This window comes from Uranotaenia lowii, chromosome 2, assembly GCF_029784155.1.
Source record: "Uranotaenia lowii strain MFRU-FL chromosome 2, ASM2978415v1, whole genome shotgun sequence".
NCBI classification, from domain to species: Eukaryota; Metazoa; Arthropoda; class Insecta; order Diptera; family Culicidae; genus Uranotaenia; species Uranotaenia lowii.
The window spans coordinates 104,419,794-104,447,200 of record NC_073692.1 but is presented as its reverse complement, the minus strand read 5'-3'; the positions used below and the strand labels follow the sequence as shown (position 1 = coordinate 104,447,200).

General features: G+C 33.8%; 1 protein-coding gene across 5 annotated transcripts in view; it reads right to left on the bottom strand.

The window, feature by feature from the left end:
• Positions 1-27,407, bottom strand: part of LOC129746484 (uncharacterized) — a 221,222-nt gene that overhangs the window by 99,771 nt on the left and 94,044 nt on the right. For all 5 annotated transcript variants that reach the window (XM_055740146.1, XM_055740142.1, XM_055740144.1 and 2 more), the window contains 2 exons: positions 20,202-20,356; positions 19,642-19,789 (listed from right to left, as the gene is read on the bottom strand). In XM_055740146.1, coding sequence (XP_055596121.1) covers positions 19,642-19,789; positions 20,202-20,356 — 303 coding nt within the window. The remainder of the gene's footprint in view (positions 1-19,641; positions 19,790-20,201; positions 20,357-27,407) is intronic.

Below are 27,407 nucleotides of genomic sequence, written 5' to 3'. Positions count from 1 at the left end.
ACCAATAGCTGTAGTTCTCATTTTAAAAAAGTCATGCATTAAAGGGTTAAGTCAATTTTCAACGTAATTCAGTCGTTTTTATACGGATGGCAGCATTTGAAATTTTGCATATTTACTTTTTAAAAAATTTTGGTCGAGCTTGTACGTCTGTTCTCTGCAGCAGGTTAAAGCAGCTTAAACTTGTTTTACTTTTCTAGTTCATTTGAATAAGGAACAAACACCACCAAAGTTTTGTTTTGAGCTTTTTAACGTACAATTTTTAAAAGTCAATATATTACATCAAAAGGTATCAAAACCTAGTATGAATTTTTAATTTTTTTTCGAGGTGGTAAATTCATAAAATTTCACCTTGCTTTATGATCAAAGCGTATCATCATCCTCAAAATGGATTGATAAGATATGATGTGTTGTCAGCCAGTTCATCAAACGGCTGTAGGAAAGCTTTCCTCAGCACATGAGCAGACTTTTTTTTCTATACACTGGAGTTAATTTTTTGTTGGAATCTCCTTTAGTTTTTAAGAAAACGATTTTATCAACATTTTTTCTTAAATTCATAACCTTAAACCGTGCGAACTTAATGCGCAAATTTATGTTTTGGGCAGAATTTCTGTTTCTGTCAATATTTCCGTATGAATTTATTGCAAATGCTAAAAACTGGAAATTTTCAAACGACAAGGCTGAAGTGTTCTAAAAATCTATATTTTTTAAAAATATTTATGGATTAAAACAGAAGTTAGTGTTTCCATATCATGGAAGCTGTTTATCAGTAACTTAATAAAATCTTTTTTGAAATCTTCAATTCTCTTTTGAGATGTTAATTAGAGCTTATATAAGAAGTCAGATTGATTAATGCATATATATTTTTTTATTTAAACTGTTTTATTTAGGATAGAGGCATTTACAAACATAATGAGGGCATACAAAAAACTTTCTTATTTAACTTTCTAACCTTTATGAAACCTGCATTAAAACTCAAATTTATTTTACTTTTTCAATTATAATTTTTAAAGGACAAAATATTACATCAAAAGGTATGAAAACCTTGTATGAATTTTTAAATGTTTTTGAGTTGAAAAATTCATAAAATTCTTTCTTGCCTTGTGTTCAAAGCGTATCACTCTTAAAATGCATTGATAAGATATGTTGTCTTGTCATACATTTATTCAAACGGCCATGGGTGCATTCAACCCGCTATGTGCATATAGGAACACTTTTTCCTACTAACATAAACAATAAATTTTACTCGTGCATTTTGTTCTCAAATTTTCAAAAAAAATTATCCTTATTGTCCAGCAACGCCTGACGACTCTCCTGCTTCAGGAACCACGATGTCGTGATTATTACACGCTACACAAAACACATATCACTGTTTTATGCGCACAGGCAACACGCCACAAAAAAGTCTAAATAAAAAACTACAGTTAACATGAAATTTCCGGTTTTGTGTATTTTATCTGTGACAGTCTTCACTGTAATGTGTCGAATTTCAGCGGTGTCGATTCGTCCATTTTTAAGGTTAATAAACACACCGTGTATAAAGTTGCACTTGAACGTTGTTTAAAACGATAAATTTTCCGATTGAAACCGTAGATTACACACATTTACGTACACGCGTTTGCGAGTGATTGTTACATTTTAAAGTTTTCGATAATGGCTGAGAATCATGACATTGTATGTCCAACAATGATTAATTTTTTTGTGGGAGCTTTTTTTTGTAGTCATAAAAAATGTTTCTTAGGGAAAATACTCAACAAACTTATGCAGAATGCTTCTTATCCAAAAAAAAAAAAACGGTCTGATGATGCTTATCGAAACGAGATTGAAAAACGGAAAAAAAGTAAGGCGCTTCTTATTTTCCTGAATCCGCGAAATTCAAATTCACATTCAAAGAGAGTCAAGCCCAGAAGGACGAGGTGACGTAAACTGGCCGCAAGTTTTGGAACTGTTGCGATAATTTAGTTCTGGATCGTCAACAGTGGAAAACTTTTATTTTGTCCCTATCCGTGAAACATTCAACCCTTTATCATTCAGTTTGAAATCTTACGAAAGTTGGTCTGACTGTGAATCTACGTTACTTCTAGATCAAAATTTTTAAGGTGCCAACATGATGGAAAAGGCATCAAGTGAACACTTCAATACAGAATACAGATCACAAACCACGCACCAAACGATCGAAGTAGAACAAATAGTTAAGAACGATGAACCTTTTCAAAGTGTAACAATTCAAATCTTTGGTTTAGTCACTTTTCGCTTCGAAGTGTGTCGATTTTTATCAATCCATTGCTGCGTTCTGTGATACACTACTTCGACGATAAAAGCAATGAAACTGATTCCTACTCCAAACACAAATATGGTTAGTACCAACCGAAAATGTTCCATCGACAATGATTGCGCAGCCATTTCCGACAAATCTTGGACACATCCGTGTTTACGATCATAGGCCATGTCGATGAAGTGATACAGGCTGCTTTCTGCAAATGAGTCGGCATATCGTTGAGTCAATTCGATCACAGATCGGGAGGGCACCAATTGACCCATAAGTACTGGAATCAAAAAACTTTTAGCCTTGCTGATTCTGAGCTTAAACATCCGTAATGTTTTCCGAAAGATATTAATCATAATGCATGTTCCAGCCCAACAGTTCCGAAGATCACTTGTTGGAGGCTTTCTAAGAGGTTTATCGAGTGATGTTACAATGTGTTTGAAGTCTAATTCTTGGTGGGGTGAAAATCCTATAATAAAACAGCTGTCATTTATCAACGGAATTGTGTCCAGCTCAGGGTATTTTGATGGTTTTAGTATGAGGGCCACAAGCAAAGACTCGTAGCTTGATATGATGATAATGCTTCCGGCGAGGAAAATGTTCATTATATGTCGATCGAACGGCTCCTGGAACTCATCCCTCGGCGAATTTATCAACGCCTGCATTATGAAGAACGCCAAATCACTTATAGTATATCGTTTCCTATGAATGACTCGAAGCAGAATTGTTAAAAATGCTGAACTCAAGAGTATCATAATCCAAGTCCAGAAATCGAAGGGAGCGACTAATGAGTATACTATACTTTTTTTATCAGCACTCTGAACCAAAAAACAGATAGCATGACGAACTCTATGCATGTTGATGACGATTCTGCTTGAGAAAAAGTCAACACTTCTAATTTCTCTGGGCTCATTGTATGAAAAGTTGAATCGTTCACAAATGACACTCCAGAAATATGCAAACGATTCCAAATTCTCTTCTCTTGGGTAACCTAATATTAGAAATGGTTTTCCAACAAACAAGCGTGGTTTTTGTATTTTTCGTGATCTTGTTTCATTGTAGATATATTCACGCTCCGAAACGAGTGCATATCGTGATAAGTAAGACGTTTCAGAAACATCGATGTAAACTGCGTCCAAGACCATCTTTTCTAACACGTTGATCGATTGTTTCGAGGAACTGAACTGTCTCGTTATGACCAAGGTTCTTGCTTCCAGAATGATATACTTGAATTGCTTATTCTGGAAAATTCATTCATAAATCAAACTTAGTACCTAGTTACCATCAATGAGAATTTCCAACTGACCAATTCCAATCCCTCAGCAGTAAACATTATAATGCAATCCACCTTGGCAGTTTTACCAAGCTTTAGCAGATTTTCGCCGAAGGCAACAATTTTGGTAGAATTTTCCATGAGTAGAGTTCTCTCCAGAAGCCCTCCATCGTTGTTTGCTTCGATGTGATCCAAAGACCCGTACAAATATGTGGCAGCACCATCGCAGAGCCAACTTTTAGTCTGATGGATGAAATCGACTAACCACGTTTGTTCATACCCAGAGAACCATTTGGTGGGTATTTCGAATTTGCAACGCAAATATACATGCAAATATACCTGTAAACATATCGTATATAATGTAGCAAAACCAGTATATACGTACCATTTTGGAGGCCATATAGGTACATTAGCAAACATATTCTTGATTTGGATTGTATTAAATTACGATTTGCACGACTTGTCATGCGCATCATTTACGACTACCAGTGCTGCAAATATTCAATTTCATTGCTAAAAAAACAGTGAAAATGATTGGAATGTACCAGTCTAGTCCCTGCTATTCGATGAACTTAGAAAAGAGAAAAAAAGCTCAATCCTGAAAGCACACTGGTTAGTTCATTCATAAGTTGTCAAATATCGTCGACCGTTATATCATGCGCTTTACAGGTTCATGAATTTTCCGATGTTCATTTTCAGTTTCATGCACACAGAACTGAAATTGAAGAAAGCTTCTGTCAGTATCATTATTTTCGGTGGAATAATGACAAAGCTCAATTGAATAAAAAAAAACTCACAGAGCATAGTACCTATGGCCTCATCTGAAGAAATATCAAAAATAACAAAATTTTAAGCATGTTTTGTTCAAAGATATGTTTTTCTATATATACGTATACTTAACACATTAAACGGTTTAACAATACGGCCATGAAAATATTATGCAAAAGAAAAGTATGCGGTGGATTCATCTTTCACTTTTCGGGATAGTATTTTTAAAATCGGTAGTTGTTCCAGAAGATTTCCTCCACCCTTCATATCCTGATTAAATTGAAAGTTGTCTCAAAAGGAAGCTGTTATTCCGGTATTTGAATAGTTTATTTGGAATGGTTACTAGAATCTTTTTTCCTTTTAGGATTTTTTAATCATTTATGCGTTTCGTAAAGATATGCGGGGATCCATCTCTAACTCGATTCATTTATTGAACCATCTCAGGCAGCATTGGTAAATTTCTCTGAAGTCGGAATCGGTCCTGAAGGATTTTAAGGTACTCAACTTCAAATAGCATTTTTAGTATACGAAATTTCTCTGAGACGTCTTAGAGAATAAGGTAGCCGGTTTGTTCCCGTTAACCGTATAATGTTTTGGTTTGAATTGGGGATGGGAATAATTAACCTCATCAGTCGAGATATTTAATAGTTCCGAAGATCACAACTTAATTTTCCCAATTTAAACTGGACGGCTGTTCAGAGTGTTAACGTGTGTTACGGAATCAACTAGACCGGTTAAGATGAGCCAAAAACGAATGAGTATCACGACTTTTAGTCAACAGCTATTGATGTCAAGTTCAATATATTAAAGCCCAGCGGAAAAGTTATTGGGGACTGCGTTTAAAAATCCTATTAAAAGAGAATTAAAATGTTTGTTAGGGGTTTTGGATGTATAAACATAAATATGCACAAAGTTATTGCCACTTACACCCATACAGAGTTGGTATTTAAGGAGCAGTTGCTTAAAAATTATCAAGTTTCAAACATGGAGATACTGAGAATATTGACTGGTTATGAGTGTTATGGTACGATGGATCTAACCATAGTCTTATGAAGCGCCAATATCAGTGGACTAAAAATGCTTCGCGCTAATGGCATAGCTCCCCTGCCGAAGAGCATTACCACTCATGATATTTGGTTAGCAATGACTTAAGTCATAGTTAAGGATCTAATTGTTGCTTGAAATGCTTAAACTGTCTATTTACTCGGTGATGATATCTTCATAAGAAAATTTAAAATACTTGTTTTGTGATATGAAATGTTAAAAGTTTATTTTGAAGTAGAATAAAATACAACGAACTAAAAGATATAAAAACATAAGATTTTTAGCTGAAATCGGATTCATCGTCTTGCACCAAACTAGATAAAATGGATTCATAAATCTCTCGATTCAATTTAATGCTCAAGATATCCGATAATGTGTCCTCACCAAGTGTGGTCCTATGGTCAGAAAGAACCAGTGAAAGTGCACTGAACGCCCTTTCAACCGATACTTGCGTCGCAGGTACGGCCAGAAGCACCATGGCCACGGCATGCAGTTCAGGATGCGTGGTCTTCCGCTGCAACCAATATTGCCAGACGTCAAAGTGATGAGGGCGCCGTGGTTCAATATCAACTGTTCTAACCTGCTGGAGGAAGCTTGACGTTCTAACGGATGTTTGAGCTTCAAGAGTTCCTCCAAACAGCTCTGTTAGGTATTCTTCAAATTCGTCGCTAGCAGTTAAAGACTCATTGGTAGAGCAGGCTGAAACGGACGGGTTGAGAGCATTGATGCGATTCCATGTACTCACTATGAAATCCTGTAATTGATCAATTAAATAATTATTAAGTGAAGGTAAATTTAATCTCAGAGAGCAGTTAAAACGTTTACTTTACCTGGATTTCTAACTTTTCCTCAGAAGAAAAGAACTTGGAGTCGAGATAATTGAGTCTTGGGTCAATGTAAAGTGAAGCCTTGAAAGCCATCGGCGTACACAGATTTTTCAAGCGGTTGTTCAGGGATTGTATCAATTGAGGAGAAAATGGGTTCGTAGTCATCTTGCGGATTTCACTGGAGGCCATTAGCCATTGTAAATAAAAATCACCCAGTGAAAGGTGTTCGGCCTGCATTTTTTTTGTAGTTAGGTACAAGGGCTTGAAGGCTTGTTCATAATTTTTAATGAACACCCAAAGATTCGAAAGATCTATAAAAAAATGTGAAAAAAAAATATGATTCGACTTAATTTTTTACACAAAAAGTAATAAGGTTCGGTCACTACAAAAGCTTAAACAATGACTTACCAAGCTCAGAAAACTGAGAACCCAGATTGTCGAAGAACGTCTGTTGGTTAACAAAGGACTCCATCATTTTATACAGGCCGCACCATCTTGTTTGTCCGTAGATAGGAGGCAGCGAAGCACCATGATGCGTGAAACTTGTTTTGTACTTAATATTTCTGTACTTTTTGGCAATCGCAGTTACAGCTTGGATCGTTTCGTCTGTTTTTTTGACTACATCCAGCACTGCCAACTGCAATGTATGTGCACAACACCGCACAAGATTTAAGCTATTTTCCAGCTCCTTATTCAAGGAATCTAGAAAATGGTTATCAAAATCTTCATCTTCATCAAATCCGATGCCAAGCATTGTCACGGCAGATAGAGCTACATCATGTTTTAAAAATTTGACCGCAGCCACCATGTTGGCACCATTATCACATGTTACTGCGAATATTTGCGACATTTCAATATTGTAGATTTGAACTGTTTCTAGAATTTTTCTTTTCAAAAATTCGCCTGTTTGCCGTTCTGTTACTTCCACCATACCTGTGCATAGAGGGAGAAATATATTTCTTACAATTTAATCCAATAAGGTGATCATAATACTTACCCAGGGATCGGATAACAAGTTTATCTCGTAGGACAAACTGGGCGTTAACACCCAGTACGTGGCGGTGATATTTGGCGGCGGAATCTATCTTTAAACATATCAATTTGTTTTTGATTTCTTCCGTTATAACGGAACGAATCATCTCGGCTGCTGATTTTAAATACCTTTTTATGTTTTGGCGGTTCATTGTGAGGCCAAGCGCTGACGCAATCGGGTCGTTGATTTGCTTGCGCCCTTCCCACTCCAAGCTGGCCAAGGACACATTGTGCATCGCAATATCCTTAATCAGTGAATCTATGAATATTTGCTTATCCATAGGAATACTGATTTTCTTGACGATGCGAGGTTTCTTTACAATCACATTTTCGTCCAACAATCCAACTTCTACAGCTCTTGCAGAATGTTTGGATCGAAAATGTCGGATCATGTTGCCTACATCGTACACCGATTGCTCATATTTGCATTTGGTTCTCGAGTCCGGATCTATTGCACACCCGGCCTTTGGTCCATCTCGGTTTATAAATTCCGCTGCTATTTCCGCGAGTCGTTTTCTTGAGCTTCTTGATGTTCCCGGTTGCTCCATTTTTAATGTTGAACTTCACTAGCCGGGATCATTGAAATTTTCAGTCACTTTTATTGAATATGAATTTCACGAAAAGCTTTATTCACTGACTGGTCGACGCGTGTGATAGAAGTGTCAAGAAAATTCAAGCTTCGCAACACTCAAGTGAATGAAACTTATTTAGGTTCACGAATGAACAGCAAACTAACTGACAAATACATTGATAAAGCTCGATGCCAGCATGAAAATGATGTAGGTAGTCCTAAAGCTTTGGACTTTGTTGACTGTTCACTTGCATCATTTCATTTCAGATATAGAACACCGAAAAAAAATCGCAGTCATAGTCAAATAAATAGTCAGACAAATTGCAGCACTGACGACTACCCTGATTCTTTTTGGAATATACTTTGAAAATTTACATCATCATATAGATGATTGAGGTTGTAATATACGACATTTTTCGTAACAATATGGCAAGTTTGACGACTTATTTGGTCGTCTTTTGCGACTTGAGTGCAGGGCTCTCATTTTCCGTCAGTTGAATAAAAATAAGATTATTTTTTTTATACACTTTAAACCAATCTGTTTATTCATCCATAAAAATAATAAAAATAAGATTATTTCAAAGAAATGCGTTTTTTGCTGTCAAATTCAAGTTTATATCGTACAAATTTATTATTTGCCTGATTGATGATTTTATTGTTAGTACCTGGACTTGATCCCCTGTCCATACGATCTGCAGCTCATGATGGTTCCTCGACGCTATCTGGAATATATAAATTCAAGGGGATTTGCTTCAAAGACATTAAACCAAAAGCAAATCGTATATTTCTATAACTTAAATCTTTCAAATCGTAGAACGCGTCATCGATAATCTAAAAATAGACCAACATTTTGAAGCCTCCTTTAATTCGATTCCAATCATCGATGTCCCATTATCATAAACGATTTTATTGAACTTTTTTGTATTCTTTTACGATTGCCAGCAAATACATTTTACGAAAATCAGACATGCGAATTAATTTGCAAAGGTATACGACTGTATGCACATTATTACGAATCAATGCAGTTATATACGTTTTTTAATTCGAATTATTTTATGCATAACACGACAAAATCTCTCAGTCACGGCTGATCACCGTATATCGGTTGTTTCACGGATTTTTTGCGAATTGTCGTACACAAAGGTCGAGTTCATATGTACATAAATACGAGTCTCTCTTATTGTCGTAATAAAATCATGCAATGCTTTTAAATACGATAAAGAATATGCATGGACCGCACATTGTAGGTGCAGATATACGAAAATGAGTATAAATAACATTCTATACGATGTAATCTGTAAAAGAAAATACGACTTCTGGTTGTCTGGGTAACCAACCACAAATGAAACACAGTAAAATGTTACCAGAAAGGAAAATGTTACGTGCATTGCTGTACGATTTTTCTTGCTGTTGTGACCCTAAAATTTATTTCGATTGACTATTTAAATAAAAAAAAAGGCGTTCAAAGGCAATTACGAACCTCACGCTGCGCTTGAAAGTAATTTTATCCACGAGGCACAACTAACAATAACCATCGATCGTGAAAAGAGTGTTCCACAGAGTCTCGCGTCTATTCTCAGTCCGATTGTCGGACTGAACATCAACTATTCGACCAAAGTTCACATGGAACACTGTTCAAGAAGTCCTAGAGGACCCAATAGTAAGCTAAAGTTGGAATTAAAGTGAAGATTGTTGATTCCATGAAGTGGGAGAAATGTGAGAGGTTTTTTTTAAGCTCAATCCGGAAATGTGAATGAGGAAGTAAAAAAAAACATTTTATTAACTGGTTCGTCTAGCTGACTTATAAATAGGCTTGACTTCATTTCTACATGGTAGATAAGCTGCCAACCGGTAAAATAAACAAAATACGGTGGTAAAATCGTGCGCAAAATATTTGAACTACTTGTGAAAAGATATTTTGAAAAATTTCGTAATGGACAGCAAAACGAACTCTTTTGCGGTCACCTGGAAGGTTCCTAACCAGAAACTTTTCGTTGACAAGTCTCGCTTGAATTTCCCGGAGATACAAACTTCAGGCTCGATGAGCGACCCCTTTTTGTGATACGATCTGGATTAAATTTGGCATTTGACCTAAGTAATGTAGTTAAGTTGAATGAGTCTTCCTTCTAAGAACTTATTATCCAATAATTTGCTTTACCTTTTAAAAAACATGAAATTTATTTCTAGAGATGTTCCGAATAGTGGTAATCGGCAGCCCAAATATTCGGTACCTATGTATATCTCTACTCATTTCTTTTGAATTCCAAAACGTGATTAGACTATACTTGATAGCACGTATTTTTTTAGAATCAAAATTACAATATCGAGTGATTGGTTACTCTTACTCCCATCTTGCCTGACTGTATTTTTAAGTAACGTTTGCATGAGTAAATTTTAACTTCAAAGTTTGTATGGAAAAATCAAATATTTTGTACTGAAAAATCAACATCAATTTTTTTTCTTCTGTGGAAGATCCCGCTAATAGCTTTTGTGTCAATTTTTAAATTCTCTAGAGAAAATTTTCCGCCGAGCAACTTTGTTGGCTACTTCTCATGCAATACTTCGCGAGGCATAAGCGGTCTTGTCAATTGAATTTATTGTTTTTTATTGTCAAACAGCACACCCCTGATAAACCGCTAGTAACTTTTTTGCCTTATGAATAAGATACGTAGTTAGGGTCATCTACAAAGTTACTCAGCGGAAAATTTCCTTTAGAGAATTTATAAATTTTCACAAAACCATAAGCGGAAATGCTTCCACAGAAAAAATCAAAAAGGGTGTTGATTTTTTAGTACAAAATATTTAATTTTCCCATACAAACCTAAAAGTTCAAATTTACTCATGAAAGCGTTTCTTAACATATCTGCAAAAAATCATGGATTTTGAACCAGAACGAAGCTTTTCAGACCCCAGGGTTTAAGAAATTTAAAAGCGACTCCAAATTAACTCAGTCTATTGCACAATTCGGTGACAGGCAACAAATTTAGATTTAAAAAAAAGAAACTGGAACATCGAAATGGTTCAAACTTAAGCTCACCAGATATTTTTCCGCACTAATCCGAGCAGGGTAAATCCAGGCTGTTTTATTTTTAAACCTTGCAAAATCTGGGCATTCTATTCAAAGTTTACAACCGAAAATCAAGGCAATATTCAGGCAAATTTAGGGATTCTTCATTTATCTCACATCGCACGTTTTTGAACTTGAAACTGCTTGAAGCTCTTGGTCTTGTCAGAAGAAACAAGTTTTCTGTGAAAGTGATATAGCTACAAATCATGAATTATTTTCTAATCAAATATATAATTTTTACTAAGTATATTTTACTGACCCTTCATGACCTGATTTGGAATTTGAAATATAGAGTATGGTGGGGTAAAAGTACGACCTTAGTGCTATTCTATTTTTAGAAAATTTTGCAGTTGTTTTTACAAAAAACCGAGAACAGGATTTGATTCCTTCGACTTTTATCTCTCTTCTAAAAAATTACGAAGATAATCGATCGACCCATTTTATAGCAGTAGTGAAAATGCCTAACTGCTATCGAAACGTGCTTTTACCCCACCTCTGGGGCAAAAGTTCGAATGATGTGGGGTAAAAGTACGATCATTCAAAATTCCACAATTCTGCATGAAGTTTGTATTATTTTGTATCAATCTTGCTTACAGCAGCAGCTTCTGTGTTTGCTTCTGATACAAATCCCATGCATAGGCGAAAATCCTGTGCGAATTTGGAGTTTTCCACTAATTGTCCTTATTCAACAGGTTTACGAAATTCAGCTCTCATCGTATTTGAGCAATTTTTCGCGCGAGCAAATCTTTGTAGAAACAAAAATATGCGCTGATATTTTCAGGGCATTTTTAAAAAAAACTTTAAACTTCCCGTTCAGATTTGCTTCAGTAGACCCTGTATATCATACGAACTTTTGCCCCATTTGCAGTTCGTACTTTTGCCCCTTCAAGGTTTCTTGTGGTTCACAATTTATTGTGAAAAATAGAGACATATTCATGAAATTCTTTCTTTGGCATTTGATTGTGGTTGAAAACAACTAAACAGACACATTAAAACTTTCATCGAAAACCAGAATTTCGATAGCTCGAACATGTTTGCATTATTTTGAATATTACATCATTTATACAAAAAAGCTACTTTACCTCATTTTTCGGAGTATTTTCAACTTCCACGAATAAAAATTATGTCTGGATGTAGGCAGTCCAAATCTTAATCAATCCACTTCCGAGTTTTGATTTTTACTGTTCTCAGTTTGGGAAAATCTCAAAACGTACTTTTACCCGACTCGTACTTTTACCCCACCTTAGGAAATTAACATATATTCTCCATACAACCAGTCAACGCTAAGGCAATGATAAATTGTTATCTCCCAATGTGCTGTTCCATTGAAGTCAAGTCAGCCAACCCTGGAATGGTGATGTGATACGATCACATCAAATGCACTTTTTCGCGAAGGGAAAAAAACATTCTCTTCTTCTCGAGAGTACTGTTCCATGTTGTTGGGTGGTCGTGAAGAAGAATTCCTTTTCAAGTATCAATGGCGGAGAGATAGAAAAAACATCTCCACTTTCTTTGAGGATCTAACAGATACACCAGTAAATCACAATATTCCCTTGGTTGGCTGAATGCTAGGGAGAAAACGTCGATCTCACTGGAAGCCATTTTCGCGAAATTGAATCTGCAGAACAATGCAAGGATCGTGGGAGGTTTTCATTCTCAGCTGTTACACTTTCCCTCGGTGATGGAAACATTTAGGAAGAAGCCGGATTTTCCATCATTTGTGAGCTGACGTGCAATCGAGCAGAGGCGTTTTTCGATTCGAAATATGGGTAAAATTGTTGTTGGTAGAATTTAAGAATCATAGAAATTTTTCATGATAAAAATGGATGGATATACACATAAATTCGACTAAAACAAGGTGGCTTCATAGAGATACATATACATATGTGTATTTCTAATACGTTCAGGTTTCAATCCTAAATGAGGCAGGAAGTCAAATTACAAAAAACTCCGAAGGCTCTCTAGAGCCACTATTTTTAGTTGTTTTTTTTCAAATATCTTATCAAAAATTTTCAATATTTTCTGTATAATTTTTGTGAAAACTAGAATATGAGTAAGGTGATTCATTGAATTACTGATTTCAACAAAAAATGAGACAATTTTTAATGATGTACTTTCGGCTATGTACATAATTACGACCCATAGAAGAGTGGCTCCAGAGAGTGAGCGTATGTTTAGGTATAACTATTTAATTAGGCATGAAGTCCAAATTTTAAAATTCTAACTCTCTGGAGCTGCCTTTTGAAAGTTTTTATTTCATATATCTAGCCATAAAAATCCTCTTATTGATTAAAAGCTTTTGACAAATTAGGCATTAGTTTTACGAAACCAAAAAACTGGATTAAACCACACACAACTCTGTTTCGGAGTTCTGTGCATGGTTCCTCGAAACGCGAGAAAGGAATTGATCTGCACACGCTTCAATACCGAAATGGAAAGAAAAGCCCTCGTTCCTAGAAACCAAATGCAGCAATTTTGCACCACCATTGCAATTCCAACCCCTTTTGAGAGTCCACCCAACCGCACTTCATTCAGCTTCAATTCACCTAAAGTTTACGTGCTACCCCGTTCGAAACTTATGGACTTGAACTTTCGCCACCCTGGCTGGTTTAATCGGCCGCGCACTCCGGACGATGTTTGCCATAAATTATGAAATAATAGCTGTTTATATTTATGTGGGATATTTTCATAAAAGGGATTCTGAGGGGGTAATGTAACTTATTTCAAACAAACATTATGCCGTAATTAATACACAATTGATTCTAGCGCTTGTGTTTGGATTTTTAGAGTAGAATTCCAGAAATCGAAAAGGGGCAAAAAATATCAAAAGCATGCCCACACAGGAGTGAACTGGTCCAAATTACCCAACCACATTCCGGAACTGAATTTCTGACTTTTCAGTTACCCATCGGTGATTTACGGCAGCTCGAACGGGGAGTTGCTCGCTCATAAGGTTGTTTTCAGGAATATTTTATGCATCGCATACCTACACCCAAATACACATGCATACATATAACTGGAACCATTTCTACAAGGCCAAGAAGCCCCAATTCCTTATTGGGTTATCCCGTTCTGACCGGAACGAGAAAATGAACGGCGAAACTTCCTCCATCGCCAACGATGAAATCGCTTTATGGGGTGCGAATAAGAGGGTTTTGCTCCCAAGAAGCGAGCGTCCAAGCAGTTTAAGGTATTTTGCGATTGGATAAATTTCTATGGAAAGTGGCATTCCTTTCCCTCAAAGCGCTAAATTGGTTGGAAAACAACTAGTACCTCTATCGATAACGTTTGTTGAAATAATTCACTGATAGATGGACACTTAATTTAGTTTTAGAGTCTGAAAAGTAAATAATAAAATTTATTTTAATTTAAGTATGTTTATTGACACGTTCGGCGAGATGAAATGCTAGGTAGAAGAATTAGTAAAGTTACTTTTTCATGCCCTTCGTAAAAAGATTCCAACCAATTTGAAATTGCCATAAAAATAAAAAAAATCGACTCCTGCCCTCATAACCCAATTTAACTCAATTTTGGCACGACATTGATTTATGCGTTTCTTGGTGATGTTTATAAACTCTATAACGCGTTGTGGGGTTTTTACGCAAGTTCTTAAATTTCAAATCATTAAAATACGAAAAAAGTTTTAACATTAAAAAAATGACAAAAATGACAAAAATGACAAAAATGACAAAAATGACAAAAATGACAAAAATGACAAAAATGACAAAAATGACAAAAATGACAAAAATGACAAAAATGACAAAAATGACAAAAATGACAAAAATGACAAAAATGACAAAAATGACAAAAATGACAAAAATGACAAAAATGACAAAAATGACAAAAATGACAAAAATGACAAAAATGACAAAAATGACAAAAATGACAAAAATGACAAAAATGACAAAAATGACAAAAATGACAAAAATGACAAAAATGACAAAAATGACAAAAATGACAAAAATGACAAAAATGACAAAAATGACAAAAATGACAAAAATGACAAAAATGACAAAAATGACAAAAATGACAAAAATGACAAAAATGACAAAAATGACAAAAATGACAAAAATGACAAAAATGACAAAAATGACAAAAATGACAAAAATGACAAAAATGACAAAAATGACAAAAATGACAAAAATGACAAAAATGACAAAAATGACAAAAATGACAAAAAAGACAAAAATGACAAAAATGACAAAAATGACAAAAATGACAAAAATGACAAAAATGACAAAAATGACAAAAATGACAAAAATGACAAAAATGACAAAAATGACAAAAATGACAAAAATGACAAAAATGACAAAAATGACAAAAATGACAAAAATGACAAAAATGACAAAAATGACAAAAATGACAAAAATGACAAAAATGACAAAAATGACAAAAATGACAAAAATGACAAAAATGACAAAAATGACAAAAATGACAAAAATGACAAAAATGACAAAAATGACAAAAATGACAAAAATGACAAAAATGACAAAAATGACAAAAATGACAAAAATGACAAAAATGACAAAAATGACAAAAATGACAAAAATGACAAAAATGACAAAAATGACAAAAATGACAAAAATGACAAAAATGACAAAAATGACAAAAATGACAAAAATGACAAAAATGACAAAAATGACAAAAATGACAAAAATGACAAAAATGACAAAAATGACAAAAATGACAAAAATGACAAAAATGACAAAAATGACAAAAATGACAAAAATGACAAAAATGACAAAAATGACAAAAATGACAAAAATGACAAAAATGACAAAAATGACAAAAATGACAAAAATGACAAAAATGGCAAAAATGACAAAAATGACAAAAATGACAAAAATGACAAAAATGACAAAAATGACAAAAATGACAAAAATGACAAAAATGACAAAAATGACAAAAATGACAAAAATGACAAAAATGACAAAAATGACAAAAATGACAAAAATGACAAAAATGACAAAAATGACAAAAATGACAAAAATGACAAAAATGACAAAAATGACAAAAATGACAAAAATGACAAAAATGACAAAAATGACAAAAATGACAAAAATGACAAAAATGACAAAAATGACAAAAATGACAAAAATGACAAAAATGACAAAAATGACAAAAATGACAAAAATGACAAAAATGACAAAAAAGACAAAAATGACAAAAATTACAGAAATGACAAAAATGATAAAAATGATAAAAATGGCAAAAATGACAAAAATGACAAAAATGACAGACAAAAATAACAAAAATGACAAAAATGTCAAAAATGTCAAAGTTTCAAATCCATGTTTATTTTTGGCAATCTATTCAAAAAATTTTAAAATCCAATTCTTTATTCATAAGTCCGGTCTACAGCTCGAGTGAAATTTTTTCGCGTTCATTCTCACGTGAAGTGTTATTGGGCCTTTAGATAGCAAATTGCTTTGAAATTCATTGAAAGCAGTAAAAATTTCAATATTTTTGAAATAACATAAAATTAATAAGAAATTACTATCAAAATTTGCACAAAATTTTTTAACAAATTATACGAGTTTCATTAAAAATAAAGAGAATTTAAATCCAATTTTTTTTATTAAAGGAAATCACCTTATCACCTTACCTGTCCACGATCATTTTCAACTCCTGTCATTTTTTCTAACCTTCTATTATTCATTTATGATTTTCAAAACTCGAAATGTTCTTACAAAGAGAACATGACATTCACCGATAAGGCTGTGGAAATTAAACAGCTAACACTTTTATGAAGTTTCACTAACTTTCAAGGGAAAAACCTATATTATGACTACATTTAAATTCTTTGGTTCAATACCAAAAATCATTCAAATAAATTTTTTTTCTTCTCAAAACTAACAGCATTTCATCAAAGATTATATATTATACAAGATTAAATAACTCGTTTAGCTCTTAGCATTTAAGGTTACCAGAAAGATTTTCAGGCATATCCAGACCCGACGAATCCGGGAATTTTATCTTAAAGCCTGGCTGAATATGGGCATCTGATTTGAAAATTTTCAACCTTAAATTATAGCAATATCCGGTCAAATTTGGCCAAAACCACGGAATTATCAAATAAAAATAAAAATAAAGTATCTACACGTAAGGAAAATCAAATAAAATTATTTTTAATCAAGCAATTAATGAATGTACACAAGTAAATGAACAAGTAAAATTAAAAAAAACTTGGTAAATGACAAAAACGGCTGTTTGAAAATATAAAAAAGTTCTTCAAATTTCGGATTTTGAATTACTTTTAACTACAATATTTTCGACTTAAGTTTTCGCAGTATGGATGGAAGTTTTCTTGAGGATTCAATTTTTATACAAATTTCATTTATTCATATTTCATTCCTTCTATAGACTAGTTTAGCTGAAGGAACATATACTTATGTATAGGAATGGTCATAAAATTAGGTTCTTAAACTTTTCTAAAATGTTGTTTTTCTGAAAGTATCAGGTAAGCCTAGGTTCAACTATTCAAAATCGCTTACATTCTCGTATTATGCAGAGTTGGGAATGAATGGCAAAAAGAAACCATTAAATACCTAACTATTTTCTCAGCAGCCATAATAACTTGTGGTATTCGAGAGAATTTCATTGAATTAAAGCCTTTATTTTCGAAAACTTTGTTATGTTCACAAATTCATATAATAAAATTTTATATATGAAACAAAAAAAATATATTCGTTCAAATCATCATTGAAACTCATATAGAAAAAAACCTTAATTTTTTGAAATATGAATCGAAATTTAATGAAAAACGAAAATCTGGTAAGAAATCTCAAATTACAATTTTGGTTTTAAAAATTAAAAGAACAAAAATACACAAATTCAGAAAACATTTCAGATCAAAATTCAGCTTAAAAGTTTCTATGTTATTCGAATATTTTTTCTCACTTTTCATGAATGATTTTCAAAATCATGATCGATGCAGGTTTTAAATTTGAAAATTTTTGAAGACTAAACCTGAATGTTGAAAAATTTAAAAAAAAGTCATTTTTAGAACTAAAAAATTAGAAATTGCTAAGTATTCCTAAATATTTGAAAATCAATACTGGATATGAAGTGAAAAGCTTAGTATTTTAAAATTTTAGAAGATTTTTTTTCTGAATAATTTTTTTATGAAATTATATAAACTATTCTATCAAATTAAGTTAAAGTTGTCCACATTTTTAAGAGTATTATTTTATCAAAACGCTTTGAAACAGGGGTGAGCAACCTTTTGAGCTGACGGGCCAATATGAGCATTCAAATCACACGTTTGAATGGAAATATAATGGTTCAATGGAAAAATTGATTTCCAACCTACGCAAATGCCACGCAAAACGAAGGCAGAAGGTAGTTGAAAACAATTTTTGTATGAAAACACGTAAAACTCGTCAAATATATGCTTGTTGTGTTCAAATAAAAGCGCGTGTAGACAAATGACAACAACACCAATTTGTTGTACTTAGTTTAAGCTTCAATTTGGATCATTAGTTTAAAAAATTCACTCGCACATTTTTGCAATATGCGCTCGTGAATTTGAGTAAAAATAAAACTTAAAATTGCAATAAGTTGGCTAGGAAACGTCGTAGAATGCTGAAATCTTTTGTTAAACGTGTGATTTGAATGCTTCAACAAATGTTCAGTACATCTTGTTCATGTAAATCCTCATCTAACTATAGTTAAGTTTAAAAAACTAACTTTTAAATAACTTTCAAACAAAAACCTTTATAACTCTACTTTGAAAAGAGATAGAGTTTTGATTTATTCAACAAAGTTTCATATTTTCACGTATTCTACAACTTTGTAGTATAAAATAAAGCTCTATCTATTGAAATAAAAAAGTTCGAATTTTCAATTTTTTTTTATAGTGAACTTTGAATAACTTTTTATGCTTTCAAGTTATGAAGCATGTTTGAAGGAGCAAATGTTCTGAAGACACTTAAGAAATAAGATAAAAGACAGAGGCGCTACGAAAAAAGTTCCACTTTTAGCCCTTTTGGATCACAGTGCATCTGTAACAATTCTTTGAATATCGAATAATTTTTATGATTTCAGCTAGTAGTTTTTTGTGTAGTATTTTTTCCACTTAATGTTTACATCGCCTTTATGGCTTTTCTTTAAAAAAATGTTTGAGGGAAAAAATGTATAACTTTATACGAACAAAACCAAAAATTACTGCAATTGGTGCTTTATGCGTTATGACATAACAAATATAACAAAAATTATAAATTTTCAACCTCTTTTATTTGATTTTTCATTCAGTTTGTTGCAACTTACCCCTTTGTCTTAGAAGTGTGAACATCGCATCTTTTTAAAAATGTGAAAAAAACTGGTAAAACTAATAATTTGTTGTCCCATCAACCTTAAAACTTTTGATGTGCAAGCAGTATGATTATCTGTGGACATTAACTTTTAAGAAGCCATGAATATTGAAAAGTGTTGCATGACGCCCCAGTTGATGGTTTTAAAAAAGAATATTGTAGGTTGTAAATTGAATTTGCTCAGCAGCATTGCCAACAATTTCATTCTGACAGTTATGAGAAATTTATCAGAGAAAGAAAACATTTCATGCTACTCGGTCGACAAATTTCAAATTTTTATTTGAACTCTCTAGCCTGTGTGCCCAGTGCCGTGTAGCTCGAGCGTCATGTTCATAATTTTGAAGAACCTTAACCCCTCCCCTGCAGTTTATAACTAATTCAAACATATCACATGACCGGACGGCGGCGTGCATTCCACAGAGAGAGAAAGTTGAAAGTAAAAAATGGCGAAAAGGTGAGTGCAAAAGTGTCCAGTTTTCCTAACCTGCTTCGGTATTCACCTGGTGACCCAGGTGTCGTATCGCGTACAGCAGCAGCAAACCGTAGGAAAGTTGAAACCCTGTGGTGAGCACGTGGGCCAAAAACGCTACACCGCAAACGATCCAGCCCCAGCCTCCGTCCGGGTAGAAGTGCTGCAGCAATCCAGGCGCACCGTCGAAGATTTTCCCCCGGGTCAGATTTGCCCGTACACCGGAGTGACATTTCGGTTTTGTGGTGCCGTCGATGAAATGTCCGGACCGAAAGCCGGAAATGAATGGAAGATGAAGTTAGTTTAGAGTGCGAGTAAATTTACCTTTTAGTATCCGCCGCTCGTTCCCCACATTAGCAGTGAAGTGAAATTGCGGGATTATCTTGTGTTATCTTTATGTCGTCCAACACGGGATGCCGATTCTAGAGCGCTTTTTCCCCTGATGGTGTCCACGAAGCGTGGAACGGCCACGTGGTAAGTACCTTCATCCATATCCCATATAGTAGGATGACATTCTCATTGAAGGAACGGTGAAGCCAGTTGGCCCGCCATTTGAAATGCAAAATGGTTCTCACCTGTCTAATTGCTGTGGTGTCGACTCCGGCACGTCGTAGCGCTGGGACATTCCGGTGCAGCGAGTGCAGCTCTCGTTCCAGCAGTGCCGGGTACGCGGAATCTTCCTCCTCCAGCAGCCGGCCCCGGTCGTATCCTCCTCCTCCTCCGCCTCCTCCTGGAAGTAGAGGAAAAGATGCAACAGAAAAAGAACGGTTTTAGTGATACTTTAATGACAATTGTTTTTGGATTTTAGCCAGCAGCGGAGCTTCGTGTAACAGATGGAACGCTTGGAAAGATTTCGTTTTAATGTTAATTCTTAAAGTGCATCGCCACAAGATGTTTTGGGATATACGGCGCACTACAATAAAGAAACGATTCAATCTTCGAAGCGTACTTTGAAGTGAGTTTTAATAACCATCAGCTTAAGCTTAACGAAAGTATTTAGAAAGTGGATAAAGCAGCAACGGAAAGGGTTTTCAATATAAGTTCACTAGCTAAATCGTTGATGAAAAATCACGAATGTACATAATATCAGGTGGTAAATATGAATATGAAAAATGCAGTTGCTCTGGTAGCTTGAAGTTACGAACCGCAAAATATGAAAGTATTTGCTTAACCAAGTTTGAAGAAGAACAACGAATAATTTACCTTACATATATTCCGGAATATGAATATTCATGCTAGTCGAAGAATTTGACTCACAGAATAAATCGAAAATAGCAAAAACCTTTTCTTATGACACATTCCACGCGCTCGTACCGCTCAAAAGTGATTTTTAGCCATTCGCGTTTCAAAAAATTTCAAACTTGTCTATAAATCTGACCAATCAAATCACACAATAACAACGGAAAAAAGAGAAAAAAAATTAAACATGTTTTATATGATTTTGAAAATCAATTTTTTTGTTGGAAAAGTGGTAATTGTGACAACTTTTCCAAAATAATTTATTAAAATATTTGGATAAATTTGTTTTGAAAACTTTTTCAGAACGTTTTGAAGCCAAAAAACACTGCTTCATATTGTAGAAAATAGAATTTGTTTAAATCCAATGTAGTTGTTTCGAAAAGCGAACAAAAACAGCCGCAAATGAGTGAATTCACGTCACAAAAACAGGGAACTTTTTAATTTTACGAGTAAACTTTGACATTTTCTGACATAAAAATGGGATCTTCTTTGAAAATGATAAGACGATTTCAAATCACTAAATTAGATAGAAATCGGTTGGAATCAAGCTGAGTTACAACAGCGCGAATGAGTGGATTCACGTCACAAAATTCGATTTTTGTAAAATTTCATAGGGAGAATATTCTCTAAAAACTGTTTTGACCCTCTAAAGATGGTCGGATTTTTACAAATCGCCCAAAATTTAGTTGATTCTTTCAATAAATTTGTTGTTTTCAAATAAAAATACAAAAACAAATTAAAAAATTAATTTTGTTTTTGAGAATCTTTAAACGGAGACTGTGAGAAACAGCAGTTACTTTAACGTTTTTTTTGTTTCGATTAAAGTCGTTTTACCATTTTTATGGCATTCACGACTTTATATCAACTTTATCGTTGGCAGGCAGTAATTGAAAAAATTATCCGATACAACGGTGTTCGATGTTCACTCTTGGGCTCGAGCTCGCAAACATCGGCTCAGGAAGCAACTGATTTGCCAACTGAGCTATATCACAAGCCGAGTTCCAACGTATGATCCTTAATATGTTGCTATTCAAGAAGTGCCAATCAAAATAAAGAAAAAATTAGGTGAAGATACTGAAAATTTATAACTGTGAAAGTCGGAGCAACAAAATGTCGTTTTTAATAGTACTCATAAAATTTGAACGTTCTAAAGAATGGTTCAGAATAACTTGATATTTCGTTACGTGAATTCAGTCAACTACCCTGTTCTGATTTAAGTGAATGAATTCACGTAACAACTTTAAATAAGCATAACTTCGTTCGTTATTGTTCGATCGAGAAATTACGCACATGAAATTGTGGGTAATTGCGTTTTTTCTACATTTCATTTGAAGACACTCTATTTCCACAAAGAGAACAGGAATTCAAAGTTGTTTGTACTGAAGTAAAAAATTATCAATTCTAGCGTGAATTTTCATTTTGAAAAAAAAAATCAATGTGCGACCGTTTGCTACAATTTTTTTCACTTTCAACTAACTTCTAGAATGATAACTGTTCAGAAAAGTTCGGAAAAAAGATTTCACGTCACGGTGGAATGTGTCTTATGCTTTATTCGTGTCAGCACATGATTCCTGTGATCTTATGGATTGATCTCTAATTTTTTTTTTGTGTTTTCAAAATTCTGAAATCTCTTACATATTTAATCTTATTAAATAAACTTATGCTGGCTCCCTAGTCGCAATCAGAAATAGTATAAAAATGTTCGATAAAACTAGAGTGGACTGTAAACACTCGAATCAAAAATCACTTTAAGGGACAGTCTGGCTGCAAAGTATCACTTTCACCCCTTTCCGACGCTGGGGGAGCAATTTTGTTTCACCCGGTGGTGGATTTTCGGATCATCAGAAATCGCGACTTTATGGTTTGGTGATTGGATCGAAACTTGATTAGTATATTTGCCGTTTGTTTTTCTTCCAGTTCGGCTCTCTGGATCTCTATCAAACATAAGAACTATAGACACTATAATTTCATATAGTCTGGCAAAGAGAATGACGGGAGCCAATCGAACTGTCATTAGCGAGAGCCAATCGAGCAAACTTACTCATTATTGCAAAATCATGGTTGAAGTATTGTGATTCACTAAGCTTTTATGGCTTTTTAGTAACATTAACTAAAGTTATTTAGCAAAGTTTTCCCTATTTTTTCACCTATACATCATAATATATTTTTAAAAGCGATTTCGCGTTGAAGTGACAAACATAGCATATAATTTAAGAATCTGAGAAACTATTTTTTATTTTGAAACTAGAGAGAGCTATGAACAGCTTGAACATTATCATAGAAAGCTCGATTGGCTCCACGCGAATGACAGTTCGATTGGCTCCCGTCATTCTCTTTGCCAGACTATATGAAATTATAGTGTCTATAATAAGAACGGTGTAACAGTGAGACGTGAGAAATTGAGCAAATCACGTCTCACTTGGGGCTTCTACAAATGACGGAATCTCACTAACATTTCTTAACAAATAAATTTAAGAAAACAACAGTTTTCTAACATTTTTCGTGAAAAAAATATTTTCCAATTTCAACAGTTAGTTAGCACTTTGTTCGTGGACTTATCTTTAAAATTTAAGACTTATTCGATTGAAATATTGAACACGTTCACTTATCATAAAACCATAACAAATTTAAAGATCGAAGATCGTGGTTGAATTAAAGGAAGTCTATCGTGCCTTGAGTGTAAAATTGAACGCATTTTTGCTTGATGCCCTCTATCAAAGTCTTTACAGTGTCGGTCCCGATTTTCTTCCAGCTCCTTTGCCGTGGTCCAACGTCAACCGTTTTAACACTCTGGAGACGGTTGAATGGTGAATGTTGAACATTTTTCCCAACTGCCGGTGTGACAGGTCAGATAATTTCAGGTGTTTGAAAAGAATTTGTTCTCTCGACTCTCGTTGGTTCACTTCCATTTTCGTTGAATCGAAAAACATGACTTGGAGTTTGACAACATATAAGCAATACCGTCAACTGGGGCAACATGCAACAATTTTCAACTTCAATGGCTTCTAAAAAACTTATGTTCACAGTCAATCGTATCCTTTATGCATCAAAAGTTTTAAGGATGCTGGGGCATCAAATTGGCGTAGTTCAAAAAATTATTGGTTTCTTCAGTTATTTTTATTTTTCAAAAAACATGCGATTTTCACCCTCCTTAGAAAATGGGGTAACTTGCAACAAACTTTGTTTTTAATGAAAAATCTTATGAAAACGTACGAAAAATCATAGTTTTTAATACATTTGCGATGCCTTAAAGACCATTAAGCATGACAACACCAATTGCAGTAGTTTTTGGGTCTGTAATAACAAATTTTCACATTTTTTTCTGAAAATGAGGATGCTGCATACATTTAGGGGCTAAATAATACTACGAAAAATTCTGCAAGCTGAAATCATAAAAATAAATGTTTGGATGAATGAAATTTAAATGTTTACAAACGCGTGATGCAAAACATTCATATTCCAACACATGGAAACGAGATTTACAAGGTATTTCTTTGATTTGCATTTTGTTGCATTTAACCCCAGACACCTAACTGAATTTTAAAAATATTCATTTAAAAAAAATGGGTGATTGTTCGAAAAATATTTTTACACCAACAATGTTGATATAACATGAGGAAACCTGTAAAAAGTTTGTAGGCAATTTTATCAAGCCGATCCGTCATACTGGGTAAAGTTTTTTTCGACTTCAAAACATGTTAAAATTTGTACATTTATTGCTCGATTTTTCAAATTTTACATAAAAATAAAAAACTTAAGACAACTAGCTTAAGATGCGAGAAATTATGTCATCATCATTTTGTTATCATTAAAAGATAACTTTATTACTATACATTAAACAAAAAACTGATTCAATGTAGTGTTATATAAGTGTTGCATCGAACCCCGCTGTTGCATGATGCCCCGTTTGACGGTACACACCAATGAGAAAGTGTGCAAAATTTGGTTGATTATTACCCATTGGTAAAAACGTTATGCACTGTTGAATGTGTCGCAATAATTTCGTGTTCGCCCTTTAGTCAAGAGCGCCAAGGTTGCCAACATTTTTTTTTCTTCTTAAATTCAGGGAGCTTGAAAATAAAAATCTGAATAGATCAGGCTAACATAAAATGATCTAGCTTATAGTACCTTTTTTGGTCACCGTTTAAAAATGTTGTGGGACTGATACACAGTACCACAGTTTATAATTCCTATAAATTAGCTAAATGCTAACTGCCACTTCAACCTTTAAACGCGATAATTTTTTTTGTTTTCAGCCTTTTATTCATATTTTCTTTCAAAGATTGACCAGCATTCACTTCTGACGAAATAAAGTGTTTTCAAATATGTGATATGTGATTCAGCAGTTGAAAATTTACTTTTTTGGACTTGTTTCATTCAAACTTTAATATTTGTGATACTAATCAAAGCCTTTTATAAAAATTCTTCATAGAAGCTCTCGCGAGGTTAGGCTTAAATTTTGGCAGATTTCAAAAGTTTTTATGGCAATAATTTTTATGGAAATGTAAACGAATGTTTGCATACGATAACCGTATTTTCCAGTCATCAATTTTCTAGTCAATTAATTTTGATAAAAGGTAGATACATTTGCCAAAGTTTCTGACTTCGAAAAACAAATCAATCATCCATTCCGTTTCTAAATATACTTATTTCCCAACAAACATTTTGGCTGCTTAAGAAAGGTAATTTGCTGGACAAAAGCTGAGCTAAAGCGTAATTGCTGTTTCAGCTTACTGGCTGAATAAAGATAAGCTGAAACCATGCTTAAAAAAAGTCTAAGTTGGAAGAGAAGTTGGAAAATTGTTTTTAACATTGAACGTTGGAATTTGACAACCTATGAACAGTGGTAAAGCTGTCATACAAGATGACGGCTTGGTTAAAATGAGAGGGTAATTTTTGTTTCCCTTTTCCCTCTTCCCTTATTTCACGAATTGGATTTTTGGTACCCAAAATTGAAAAAAAAGGTCATTTCTCCTAAACTTTACATAAAATAAATCTTCGGTTGAGAGGCATTTTGGTCGCTTAAGAATGACAAATTTGTATCGCACCTTAGACTTCATGATTGGATCTGCGTACTGCGGCATGCTTCCAACAAGCCGGAGGTTCAAAGTTTGGGGCAGTTGCAATAAAAGAAAACATTTCAACAGGATAAAAATGGGTAGATTGTTCATTGTTTTTTTTATTGATATGCCAATTGACGTTTGATGACGTTCGCTGAATAACTTCTTCAATTCAAGATGATTAAAAACTGAAGACACTTAAATTAGTGGATTTTGGAAGCCTTCATTCAGACAGATTGCTAATTTAAAATTTGGGCCACGATATTTTTTCAGCGCTTTTCAGAAATAAATTGTTTGATGTTTTTCCGTAAAACGTACAGCTTTTTATAAGGAGAATCGCAATTCTTTCAGCCTGATTGCTTATTTAAAATTGAGCCACAATATTTGTTCAGCGCTTTTTAGAAATAAATTGTTTGATGTTTTTCCGTAAAACGTACAGCTTTTGATAAGGAGTTTAACAATATCTATGATACATGTTGTAGTTTGAAAGAATTTTAATTAACTCACAAGCGCTCTCATTTATAAACTCACATATATTTTAGAAATATCAAATTGACTCAGATAAAGGTGCGATAACTCAAGGCAACAAATGGCTAATTTTCCCGAGGTGCCAAAAATTTGAAAGTAGGATTGGACTAATATGGAGACGCAATAAGATTTTTTCTACCAGCTCTGGTTTTCGAAAAAACTTTCGAAAGAAGGTAAAAATTAATTTAAAAAGTTTAAGCACTTTTTCGGCAAAATTGTAAAAAAGAACATGATTTTAAAAATTAATTTTTTTTTGCAATAATCAACTTTCCCAAATACCGCAAGTTATTTTGACTTTGAAGTAAAAGATATTTTAATTATTTTGTCCCGGTTCTATTAAAACGGAATTTCAATGAAATTCAAAACCAAAATGAATTATTGATATTTTTCAAAGTATTAGTTAAAGTAAAAAATAATGAAAAGGTATCATTGATTGATTTATCAAAAAGCTGTTATCAGCTAACGCCTTCATGCGATCGACAAAATCTGACAAAAAATTCGAGTTCAGGACGCCAAAATCTTCTAAAAACAGATATAAAACAGTGATAGAAGGTTTGAATCCAACAGAGTGTGAAGTTATTGAGTTCAAGGTTTGAGTGACCGGATTTCTTTTGAGTTTTGAACGAATCTGTTTAAATTTTCTGTGAAAACCAAAAAACTTTAAAGCTAACATATGGACTAGTTGGCCCTGTTTTGTTAACGTCTTCAAAGCTAATTCTATAAGCAATAATAAAACATCCAACAGAATAGTTTTATTCGACCTCAGCTCTAAGAAACCTTTCAGAGCCCTCTTAAGACTATCTACTGCTCTTTTAAAAATACGTCATGTAATCTAATAGGAATTTTTATAGGGGAGCTGTGGAATCTGATAGAAATTCAACTGTGGGAGCTTTCTGTTCCGTGTTTTTTTCTCGTGTTATCTCTTACCCTCCCAAGGATTTGGTGATTGGTAAA